The sequence below is a fragment of the Microplitis demolitor genome, chromosome 3, assembly GCF_026212275.2.
Source record: "Microplitis demolitor isolate Queensland-Clemson2020A chromosome 3, iyMicDemo2.1a, whole genome shotgun sequence".
NCBI lineage: Eukaryota > Metazoa > Arthropoda > Insecta > Hymenoptera > Braconidae > Microplitis > Microplitis demolitor.
Window position 1 is genome coordinate 16,377,255 of NC_068547.1, and position 13,927 is coordinate 16,391,181.

A 13,927-nucleotide genomic window follows, 5' to 3' on the forward strand; every position below is an offset into this window, starting at 1 on the left:
CTTCAAGTTAAATAAATATTAAAATAAGTAGAAAAATATTTTTTGATAAAATAAATAATAATTTTTCTTCTAGATTGTATAGATCATCAGTGATAGATAAAATAATAACAATAATAAAAGTAGTCAACATGTCTAGTAGAGTTAACGTAACGGTATTAGTATTTTATAAATAGAAATATAAACGAGAAAGGTCGTACAGGATAAACATGAGTATGTATCTATTGGTAATTACGGATCGTTTTTTTTTTTTGTTATTTTATTACCATCTCTTTTTCTCATATGTCTTTTACTACCGTAATCGGTGACTTACGGAATATTCCAATGAACTTTCGACGCACGAGCTAAAATGTAATGTAATATAGTATAAGACACTGTAATTATTCTTCATTGTTCTATTAATAGACTAGAAATAAATAAAAAAATTAAGGTCAATAATAATTATAGATTTCAATCTAGATATAAGACTCATTTTATAATATTTATCTGTTTCTTTCACTATTTTCTCTATTAACGATACATTTAGTCCTGATTAATTCCATAAAATCTCCTGTGTACAATTATATAATTTGATTAAAATATCGCATCGATGAAATTGCGACCAATTTGATTAAAATTTTTTTTTTCAATAAAAAACTAAATAGTGTTGGGTAAAATATAAAAGTAATACAAATGAAACTAATACCTTCAATTGATGTAATTGATGTTCATGTACCTCAGCAAGATGTCGCTCTTGTGCTTGGTATTGCTGCCGCAGTATTTGCTGCTGGAGCTGATGATGCTGCTGTAGCTGGAACCAAACCCAGATACCTCAAGGGTAATGTTCTACCTTCACCTTCTACTTTTTTCCATTAAAGCTTTTCATTTACATATTTATCGCTCCCAATCATTTTTATGTATTTTTTTTTCCTTTTTTATCTACTCTAATCACTATCGATGTCAATTTATTAGTACGTGAATATTTTAAAGATTAATTTATTTTTTCGTTACTGTATTTATTTATACTTTTTATATAAATAGTGTCTTGGTTAAGTTACAAATCCTTAGTCTCAATTAGATATTTCTAAAGGAAGTGTGTGGGCAATGAGACGAGACGAGTGACCAAACTGTTGCTACAATTGAACACGTCCGCAGTGTAATGAGTCAAATTTATCTTGCTTTTTTTTACATTTATCTATTTGTGGGCATGGTTTTTACCGGTATAGGGCAGCTACTTAATACCCTACTCTATATATATATATATATATATATATATATATATATATATATATATATATATATATATATATAAATTTACCGAGTTGACACGTAAAAAAATGCTGGAGTTAAATTTACCACACTAAACTAGTAATAATTGAACTACACTTTGTGGTCATTGTATTGACAAATGGAGTAGCATAAAATGACACTTACAAGATTAATCTCTACTGAAATAGTTCTATTTACTATTCGACTGGGGTAAAAATTTGTAGGCTCAGTAACTACTCACTGTAGTATGGAAAACTCAACCTGTGATTTCTGTAACCACACAATTTTATAAGAATTTGTTGGTATTACTATTTTATAAGTACGCAGTATCACTCAATTTATACAATCTACTCCAATGTGGGGTATAATGACTGACAAACGAAAACAACAGCGCCACCTTCAACTCTTTTACCCCACTGTGTGGTTGTAATAGCTCCACAATTGTAGTTATAATTACTACATCTTTAACCCTTCAGCACTCCCGTGTTTTTGAGTGTCTCGCTTACACTACAGCGACATCTCATAATTTGAATAACATCCTATGAACAAAATGCTCATAACGAGAGTGCTGATGGGTTAAATGTGTGAATTATAATCTTACGTGCTTGTATTTTATATCAACAAAAATTAAATAGTCAATGAAATTATGTTAGCAATACAAGAATTAATTTATCATAAAAATAATTCTAAATGAAAAATCAATATCATGACGTATAGAAAAAAAAAATCTACTTTAGAAATTTTGTGCGTGTGTCGTTTCGAATTAATTATTTACAAATCTATTTTAATACATTCAAAGTCTTTGTACGAATAATATGGTATGAATTTAAAAATTTTTAAATACCATGAAAAATAATAAAAATCTATTAATATATATCTGATAAATAAATAAACGGTAAAAAATTTGAAACTATGATGTGGAGTAGTAAGAATCACAGCTGTCATTTACCAAGAAGTTGTTTTAATCAACGGCTAGTAGATGTTACTACAGCTTGTGTACCACAATAGGCTACTAGTAATTGCTAAATGCGTAGTGATCCTACACTGTAAAAAATTTCGATGTAAAACTGGACCCAGAGAACTTTACACGGTTGTGTAGTGTGAAATAACGGTGTAAAATTATCTCGGTGTAAATTTTCCATCCTTGTAATTTTAAAACGGTGGAATCTACTTTTTCTACACCATTCCGTGTAACTCGTAATTTTGATTAATGAGCAACAAACGATCGTTGAATATTTTTAATTACTTAATCAATAACTACATTAATTTTATTTAGATATTGAATAGTATTTTTAACATTTAAATATTTTTATGGTTCATTTGCTTAACGCAAAATTATTATGAGTTATACATTTACACATTGGGCGGTATAAAAATTTCAAATTCACATCGCTGACATTCTTATACTGAATTTGGTGTAATTTTCACACTATATTTTTTACACCGAGGCATTTACACTACACCGGGTCCAAAAATTTTTTTTACAGTGTATATATTAATAGTCAGTGTAGTATATATGTCCAAAATAGTGGTAAATTCAACTACACCTTTTTTTACATGCATTTTTATTTATTGTTGTTATTAAGAAATGCCCTGTAAAAAATTGGGAGTGAATTCGAAGCAATTACGGATTTAATTTCAATTCGAATTCACTCCGTCACTCGAAATTTTAGAAAAAATTACTTCGCAAACGAAGTAAATAGGGAGTTTATTTTTTCAGAGGAGTGTTTTGGATTTAATTAATATGCGCATTCACTCCGATTTGGAGTTTTAATATTAAAATAAACTCCCTTTAGAAGTGAATTTTACTCCAAGGGAATTAAATAAATAAACAGTCATCCGCTCCGCATTCACTCCGGATGTAATCCGCGTTCACTCCGCCAATTTTTTACAGTCTAACAATAAATTAATTACAATTAATTATTATAAAAAACAAAAGATTATTTTTATTTGTGATACTATATAGTATTAATATTTTTTTTTTAATTTAATTTTTAAAAAATGAGTTGAAGATAATTTATAAATTTTAAATATGTCTTTAATAATTATAATTATTAAAAACATGTTTATGTTTATAATTACATAATATAAATTTTTACAACATAACCGGTTTTTAAAATATTATTTAAATATCTTTACGCAATGAGAAAAAAAAATGATTAATACCTTGTTGTGATCGTTATTATTGAAAAACAAGTTAAAAATAAAATAAAATAAAACTTAATTATTTGCCACTGTAATATTTTAAATAGCCATTAAATTATTAACTTTTGTATTCATTACGTGATGGTTTTGTTGAATACAAAATATAAAAAGAAAATTAATAGATGTCCGGTTAGTTTTTCCGCTTATGACGGCATGATTAATAGGTATGACATTTGAACTATCATTAGATTTATATTAATTATATTTTAATAAGCGCGATGTTTATCTAATTTTTAAATTTGTTTATAAAATAACATATAAATTGTTTAATAATTTATTGTCTGTAATTGGAATTATTTTTTATTTATAAAAAGAAAATTAAATGAAATTTAATAAACATTAAAGCATTTGAAATAATATAACATCGTCTAGTTTAAAAGCAGAGCTTAAAATCAATGCAATTTAATCCATCGTCCTTGAACTTGGCCATGAAACTTCAGATCCACGTGTTTGGATCGAAACTCACTTGAAATTGCAGTTGAATTCCAGTAACAAAGTTAAATCGCGTGCACGAAATGCAATCTGGGACGAGCAAATATAATCTACGAGTTTTCAACTAGATTACTAATAATAAACTTTATTATTTCCTACATGATATCGTATTAATTCAAAATTTTCATCATAATTTCATTTTTTTATTATGCGTACTGTAAAAAAATTTCAGACTGAATGTGGAGCGAATGATGTTTTATTTATTTTATCCCCTCTGAGTAAAATTTACTTTGAAAGGAAATTTATTTTAACATTATAATTCCAGGTCGGAGAATGAGTGCAATATAAAATGAAATTCACATCAATCCAAAATGACTGAAAGAAAAAAAAAATTCCTATTCAACCCATAAGCGAAGTAATTTTTATCTAAACTCTGGAACTCCGAGTGAGACAGCGAATTTAAATTTAAATGAAATATCAGTATTTACCTTGAACTCACTCCCGATTTTTTACAGTGTATACTTTATTGGCTCTATAATAAATTACTTTTCTAAAAGAAATTTGATATAATTCACATGTTCATAAATAATTTTTAATATTTTAATATTAATTTTATAGTTTTAATTATTTTACTGAAAGATAAATTTTTTCGTACATATAATTAATATTTCTAATGAGAATTTAGCAATAATTCTGTTTTTCATTATCTTATTAAATTTTTAAAATTTAATTTCTAAATTATGTAATTAGTATAATGACGATTGCAATGTCCATAAAATTTCAAAATTTGATTTCTTTAAATTTTATGCTGTTGTCTAGGTTTTCAATAAAATATTTATAGCCCTATAAATTAAATTAATCCCATAAATTTCGATTATTGGACGGTCTGTAAATTAATCAGACCTCGAATTCTAATTATATAAATAGACTAGAAGACACTAAAAGTATTGATGTATTATTTTTTAAGAAAGTCCGATTGCTACTCATGGAAATGTTAAAAGAAAATTATTAGTTTGAGTGAAAAAAATTCATTTTTAAAATTACCGCCTATTTTTTAAATTTCCCGCTAAGAAAATTAACAATTTTTGAGAAATTTGGGAAGTTATTGTTTTAACTCCAATTTTAAAAAATTGAGTTTTCATCAGATGTCGATATTTGAAGGTTTTTAGGATGCTATTCTGACATTTTCAGAGAAATGCGCGCGTGTGTGTAAGCCTCTCATTTTTTAAAATAAATTAATCGATCTGGATGATCCTTGTGGTATTTGAAGGAGCCCGTTTGAACTGAGATTTCGCGCGAATTTGAAATCATTTAATCGAATAGATTCTGAAATATTTAAGAAATATGGAAAAAAAAAAATTTTTTTTTATTTTTCTTGAATATTTTGAAAACCATTCGATGGATCAATTTCAAAATCTAATCTGCTCAACGATCCTCATTGATTATTTTCCATCTATCGAATTCTCTTCTGTATTGTTGAACTCAAAGAGCTCGAGCATGTACTGACGATAATGTTTTCGAGCTCCTTAAGATCGAAAACAGCGGAAAATTTCAAGGTTGGCCCACAGAGCCAACCGTCTTTCAGATTTTTTTTATTAGTATATTATTTTATTAATCTATAAATTCTATAGAGACATATGAGAAATAAAGATATCGACTTTGGATGAATTGTAAACATGTAGTGATTACCAAAAAAAAAAAGTTAATATGATGAAATATACTCAATAAAATAAAAAATAAAGTTTATCATAAAATTTAAAATTCAAGTCCAGTAAAATCACGTCGACTGTTTGACAATATCGTCTGCGCGCGCATTAGAGTGATATTTGTTTTACACTGTTATTTATAATGGGTCAATTTTTATTTTCTTAATTTTTTTTAGGAATATATATGTTTGGTGATAAGATTGTTTCTGTAAAATAAGTAAATATTTAAGATAAATAATTTGAAAATGTCGGGAATTAATATTATGATAAAAATACAATGTTGTCAGTTTTAATCCAATTATAATAGTAAACGTCAAATTAAGCTATAAATTTAATTATTTTTTTTTTTTAATTACATTTAATTTAAGTAACTTTAGCCTATAAAAATAATACTATACGCTCCAAAAATAAGTATTTAAACATTACTTAAATAAATTTTTTTGATCCGCGTAATCAACTGACGGTTTTAAATCCAACAATAGTTGAGAAAATAAACTATAATAACTTCAGAATAAAGAAATTAATAGCAAAAGGATCAGTAATAAATACAATTTCTGTACAAATTAATTAAAAAATTATAAAAATAATTGTTTTAAACTTAAAAATATATAAAACGAAATCTGGAGCGATTTATTACTCGTTTAACTCAAATCTAACGAAATGTTCAGAAATAATTATGTATAAATTCGCTATTTGACAAGGAAATTTTATATGACCAGATCTAGATGTATATCGATAGATTTAATTTTTTTCTCATGAGTCCTGTCCAGATACAAAATTTAATGGTGAAAAAAACTCAAATGTATTTTTAAGAAGAGGTCCAATTTATCCTGTTTTGTAAAAGTTACTAATTTAAAATACAAAGAAAAATTTTATTTCCAATAAAAATAATTTTCGTTACTACTAAATTTTTTAAAGATACGTAATTTTAATTAATTCATGTGTAGTAAGTGGGCCTCTTGAGAAACGATGGCAAATTATTTTTAATTAAAATTAATTTATTAGACTCACTCAGAGTTCCAAAGTAAAGCTTAAAAATAAATAACTCCACATACGGAGTAAATAGGGAGTTTTATTTTCAGTGAAGTGATTTGGATTTTATTTCATTCCGCATCTATTCCGATCTGGAGTTTTAATCTTAAATAAACTCCCCTTTAAAGTAAATTCCATTCCGAGAGGATTAAATTGTAAATAAAAAATCAACTGCTCCAAATTCACTCCGTATTTCACCCGCGTTCATTCTGCAAATTTGATGCAATGTAAAATCATCAAATAAATTATATTTATTATTTTCTTAAAAACTATGATAATCTGACATTTAATCAAATTTTCTTATTACACTACAAGTGTTCAATTGATGCCAAAAGAATACTCAAGAATATTTTTTGTCATTTTAGAGACTAAATTTTTTTAATCAGATATTCTGTAAGTTTTAAAAAAAGGGGTACCGTCAACACTATGGCAAATTGTTCCTGAAGATCGAAACGATTTTCGCGTAACGGAAAAAAAGATTCGAAAGCAAAAAATCTAATGGCTGACTAGATTTTTTAAATGTGTTCGCAGATAGATGCTGGTATGTCAGCCGAAAATTTGAGACCACCCCCAACTTCCGAAACTGCCCTTTAAGCAGTGGAATCATATAATTTTTTTTCATTTTCGTTATGCAAAAAACGTTCCGATCTTCAGGTACATAGCAAATTATTTTTTATTCAATATTTTGTTCATCAGATTTAAGTAAAATCAATCAAATTATAATTAATTTCATTAACAATAATAATCAGGATTTAAAAATATGTAAAAAAAAAAAACATTTTAATTTAAATATTAAATACGATTAATTACAAATTTATAAGTATCGTAAATAATTATATTATTAATGTAAATATTACTTTAACAGCTTCAATTAAATGATTTAATGTTAAAGAAATCGATAAAAATTGATAAAAATATTTAAATTAAAATGATTTATTAATAAAAATATGGTATATATAGATATATGTATCATAAATATCTTTACATTACCTCAAGAATTTTTTGCTGGAGCGCGTGATTATGCAAATTCTGTGGGTCGGCGGTGGAGACATGATAAGCACCGGAAGTGAGGGTTGCCGTAGCGCCCCCAGCGGCCAGGTCACGTGGTCGCGACATCGGCGAACCCGGCGTGTCCCTCGCCATGTCTACACATACGATACACATGTCCGGTAAACCTGGTGCTATGTACACAGGTGAGGCACGCACAGTTTTAGAATTATACGGACTAAATGCACTTCCGTGATCGACTGACACCTTCATATTTTTATTATTATTTTTTTTTCTACTTTGTTTTGCTCAATTATCAATTATTAAACTTTAAACTTATTTTCTTATTGAAAAATATATCACGTGTATTTCAAACTCAACCACTAATCACAATTATTTTTTTTTTTTATTACTTTTATTATCTTATTTTTTAATTATTTTTGACGATGATATAATAAAAATATATGTATAGAATGTGTAATAAATTTTATTACTTGAAAAAAAAAAAAAAAAAAAAAAAAACGTACTAATGAAACAATAATAGTTAAATATACCCAAGTATTATATTAACTGACGATAAAATATTTTTTTATTTTCAGCCTATCATTATTTATAATTTATTTTTTTTAATTTTATTACGATAACAACAAATACGTTTTATTTATAAAAACAAAAAAAAATATTGAACCTTTGTATGTCACATTGTTATAAAAATAAATATTGATAATTAACTGATATCGATCACAAAAAATCCATATCTCGTTATCACTTAAAATTCAGTCTGTTGTTAAATAATTAAATTAAAATGTCTGAATGTATGACAGGAAATAAATTATTAAATAACTTTTGAATAAAAATATTAATGTGTCTGGGACACTGTTGGAAAATATTTAAATGTTTGTTAATGTCATTTAATTTCACTTCACTTAATAATTATCAAGATCAATAATAAAATAATAAATTTATCTATTAGTTTAACAGTGTACTTGTTTTAGTAAACAATGAACGAAGACTTTAATCTAAAAAAGTTAATTAATTCACTTAGCATAAAATTATCTTTATTCTCTTTAGTCTTTATATTTATGTAGATATGTTTAACGAAGTCATGTATAAATTTAGATCACTGGCAAAGTTGTTATGAGAGTAAATTAAGAAACAAAGAGAAGAAATAATTTAATGATATAGAAGAAAAACAACATTTTTAAAAACTACGTAATGTTTAGTTCTTTTTATGAAGACTACAACGAAGATAATTCTTGTCTCGACAACTCAAGTCATGGTTTTGAATCTTCAATCATATATACATATATATAAATATAATGTATATATCCTTATTTCATGTAAGTGTAGGTGGTTATGTTTGTTGATATCCAAGAGGAAAAGAAGAAGGGGAAGAAGAAGAAGAAAAAAGAGTGGGAGAGAAGGAAATTAAATAGATTGTGACAAGAGAATAAAGTACATTACATACAAAGCAAATTATAAAGAGTAGAGCCTCATTGCAATAATATTCGTTTACTATTATATTTTTATTGTATATTTTCGACAATTGTATTTTATATAGACAGTTAGTGATCAACTAGGCCAATTATTAAAAGATCCCCGGTGATTAAAATTTAAATTACTATTGTGCTTCACTACACTATTAGTTATCTATTAGTTAAATATCACGATTTTTGATAAAGTTTAATGATGTAATTGTTTATTATCTTTCAAATAAATTTTTTATGATGTGTATGTTGCTATAAGTCTTTATTTTTTACAATTTATTAATAAGAAAACAGCGAATTTAATGCTTACGAATCAACTGTCGAGTTGTGACTGACTGATTCTACGGCGCAACTGATAATTCTTTGTAAATAATTCTTAGAAGTTAAGCGTGAGGCGATAGTGGGGAGTTGTCAAGTAAGAGTAGGGGAGATAACAAATTTTTAATTTTAAATAATTACTGTGATAATAATAATAATATTTATGTAAACGAATAGAGAAAAATAATGGAAATAGTGATACATATTTCGTAATTTTATTTTGAAATAAATTCACATGGTTAGTTTTTTAGATAACAATTTTTTGGCTTTTTATACATTTATAGTCTTCGTTTATTGGGTTATAACTGGATTTTATGTGTTCGATGATTAAATGACCAATGTTGTTAACTAAAGATAATTAACGATAGTTTTTTGTGGTGATGAAATAAAATTGATAAAATTTATTAATAGCTACGGGATAGATTAAAAGTCTCATTTTTATTAAATTATTTTTTTCCGTAATTTAAAAGGTTTCCGTAACCAAATAAATAAAGTAATGAAAAAATTATAATTATTTATAATTTTGATTATATTTTATTGCGTAAAAATAATAAATTTATAATTGATGTTTCGTAATTTAAACAAAGTTGATAATTATCAAATACAAAAATAAAAATTAATTTAACAATCAGTCGAGTGAAAAAAATACTTAAATATATTTCTATATTGAAGTTCAATAAACTATAAGTAATTTTTATGTACATAAAAACTTATCAAAAGATATATATATATATATATATATATATATATATATATATATATATATATATATATATATATATAATGTAATTCAACATAATGATAAACTATTATATATTTTTTATTGCGTTCAAATATTTTTAGACTCCTATAAAAATAATAACATTTATTTCTTTTTATTTTCCAGTTATCTGTTTCCTAAAAACCGATTGTGCCTCAGATAGATTAAAAACTATACATTTATATATGTACACAGAAAAAATAATTGACCTGATTCAAGGGAAATATTCTTGAACCCAGAATATTACTTTGAAAAATTCCATTTTTTTTTGCTTCAATAATTTATTTCTTGGCTCAAGGAATTTCAGGATCTTAAATCAAGATTTGTATACTTGGTTCAAAAGTACATTTTGTTTCACAAAATAAATCTAGATTTAGCTTAGTTAGCTTAGTTAGCTAACTCCCAAACCAAGTAACAGATTTACTTGGGTGAAGTAAAAATTTTGACGTCAGGTGGTCCCTTGATGAGTACAGCGTATTTGTTTGTTTTTCTCGGTTAGTTGTAGTTAGTTTTGAATTGCAAGTTCACAATTTGAACATCAAAACATAAACCTTGCCGTTTCAAATTATTTTTGTTTAATGTATATAAATATGAACAAAGTTCGTTATCATAATACCTAACGTAGTAAATAATTACTGTGTTCAAACTTTGAAGATTTTCACAGTAAATGTACTTAATTGTTGATGCTTATTTACTAGGTAACCTTAAATTTACTATTATTGAAAATGTGCTCATTAAACAAAAATATTATTTAAATTTTTAGTATAAATAAATTTTTTTTTTAAATAAAAATATGCATTCAACTTCCAAATAAAAAATTATTATGAGCAACTATTGTAGTAATAAACTGGTTAATCATTTTAAAAAATATATTTGTATATTTCTGGATCGAGTAAAGAACATCCTGATTCAAAAAATGTGCCATACTCAAACTAGGTATCATCCTGAGTCAATATTATCTGCTTTAAACCAAGAGAAAGAACATTCTTGGGAGAAATAAATATGCATCTTGTTTGAAAACAAAAAACGCTTCTTTCAAGAGTAAAATTTTTGAGAGAAAAATTTTTATTGTCCATTGAAGAGTAATAATTTATTTATTCAAGATTAAATTTTTTTTTAATTAAATAGTTCAGATGTTTTGAAAGAAAAATAATATTTTGAAGAAAATATTTTACTTGAACCAAGTTAATTTTTTTTTTCTGTGTATATATTCAATTGTAATAAATTTATAAAATTTCAAATCTACTCACCCTTTTGGGGCAGGTGCGTAAAGGCAGACGTGATTTCGACGTTTCTATAGCTCACGTCTTCTGGAACAAATTTTGAAACAAATTACTTTTTGATTATTTTTCGTATACATTTATTTTTTTGGCATTATAATCATACACAATATAAAAGTCATGAACTTGAGGATTTTTCATGTGACGTAGTTGTTGTGATAAAAAATAAAGTTTGACTCATCACGAATTAATTTCGACGTTGATGACTTGTTGAATAAAATCTATATATACATATGTATACCTATAAATTTTATTTATTTTGCTGGCGTCATCTTATTGAAATCTTAATAAAAAATTTATATTCTGTAAAATTTTAATTCATAAGAAAAGTTTTTTTTGTTTAAGTAAATAACAATATCATTATTTTTTAAATTTATTGTTATTTTGATTTTGTTAATTCTAAAAAAAAATCTTAACAAAAATATAAATAAAATAATAATCACCTATCAAATAAACAATAAAATTTTTTTTCAGGTCATTAGCTTATATTATTTTTTTTCTCTCGCATACAAGCATTTACGTCATAGATATCATGCGAAACAATAATTGATTTAATCACAACATAAATTCCATTCTTTTATAACCAATAAAACAATATATATATATATATATATATATATTAGTGTAATTAATTGATTAAAAAATTGTTAAAAAACTATAGTTATATTAAATAATCAACGAACATCTTGACATCTAAATCGAGCGTTAGCTAAATCCTATCTCTTAAATTAAGTACACAAATTAAATAAAAAATCAGGAAGATTTTTTAAATTTTTATATGACGATTAAAATATTAAAAGTAAATTATAACTTTTTTTTACTTCATCTGAATTTATAAGTGTCGAAAAAATTAATTGACTTATTTTAAATATAAAATGATTGTTAGAAAATAACAAAACAATTAAATTTTTTAAATAAATAACTAATAACTATACATTTTATCAGTTATTTAATAGTAAAAAACCGGTCAGATTTATAATTCAAATCTAAAATACATATAAACGTACATATATAAATATTTAAATATATATATATATATAGATATTTATATATACACATACAAATTCTCATCTCTATTCTGTCGTATTTACAATGAGATAAACGAGCAAACTTGTGTGTCCACCTCTATATCTTTATATCATACTCTCCCATTGGTTTAAAGTCATCCGGGATCTATTTTAAGACCGAAGGTTATTTGTAGTAGTATACGATTTAAAAAAAGCATGTATCAGAATATTCATCATATGTCCTTGATATGACAATGTATTTTCTTTTAATCATTACTATTATGTCAACCATCGATTACATTTTTATATCAAACACTTATTTTTATATCAAAACACTGTCATATATCACGTGCTTTAGAAAAAAAAAAATTTTTGAAAAAATTAAATCAATTAGATCTAATAATAATAATAATTGAAATATTAAATATTGTAAACAACTACAACACGAGTATTTTTAAACTCAAGTTTATTTAAAAAATAACTTTTATGTATTTTATATAAAACATAATATAATTACTTATCATCGAGTTAACGACCAATAATAAGTATGAATAAAGAAAAATATATGATGATAACAACATCTAAGAGGAAAAATTATCTTTATATGAAATACTGTAAAGTAGTAGCTGTGTTTATAGTGAGATGCTAATTGTATATATATATATATATATATATATATATATATATATATATTTAAAATGGAAAATATATAACGAAATTTTATTGATAGTTAAGTCGTAGCCATACAGTCTGCGTTTTTTAGTTGAGATTTTTTTATTTTTGAATGCAAGATTTACAAATATCTTTAATTTAAAGTTATTTAATCTACTTAAGAGAGTGAAACAGATGATTTTCAAATGAACCGTTTTCATAGATAAAGGCCCAAATAATTAGATAAAATATGTCATTCGATGCGTAAAGTTATTATTTATTGAATGAAATGCTTCCGGTTCGGAAATTTCAGTTTATATCTGAGAACGGCTTATTTGAAATTTCCATTTGCTAATGTAAGTGCAACAAGGATCATTTCGTTTGTTCACATGTGTGTGAGAAAGAGAATAGATGGTAAACCCTCTTAAGGAAAAAAATTAGTTATTATGCGGATTTTTTTTTTTAATTCTCGCATTCTATAAGTGAATATATATGCACAATATACGTATATATTAATCACCATAAAGTTTAATTTAATTTACTCTAAAGTCCTAAAGTCAACAAATTGCAATTTTATATTCCCCCCGTGATGATTATAAAAAATTTATAATCGCCGCAGCTATAGTATTTAAAAAACATTCTTGTCGCCGCAACACCACCGCACCATAGCTGAGACACCAAAAATAATAATCATTGATTTTGGATAATATATAAAATAAAACTTCCAAATCAAACAAATACAACAATATTCTTAATTTTCATTTTTTTTTATTCTCGGAAATTTTAGTTGTAATTTTACATAAAAAAAATTTAATTT

At 25.0% G+C, this 13,927-nt stretch overlaps 1 protein-coding gene across 10 annotated transcripts in view; it reads right to left on the minus strand.

The window, feature by feature from the left end:
* The window catches only part of LOC103571873 (histone deacetylase 4), a 116,483-nt gene that overhangs the window by 18,722 nt on the left and 83,834 nt on the right, over positions 1–13,927 (minus strand). For 3 of the 10 annotated variants that reach the window (XM_014441308.2, XM_014441306.2, XM_014441300.2), the window contains 3 exons: positions 11,423–11,479; positions 7,611–7,765; positions 683–787 (listed from right to left, as the gene is read on the minus strand). In XM_014441308.2, coding sequence (XP_014296794.1) covers positions 683–787; positions 7,611–7,765; positions 11,423–11,479 — 317 coding nt within the window. Of the gene's footprint in view, positions 1–682; positions 788–7,610; positions 8,056–11,422; positions 11,483–13,927 lie in introns of those variants that run through there. The other 7 variants (XM_014441304.2, XM_053737239.1, XM_053737238.1 and 4 more) reach the window with 6 other exon arrangements.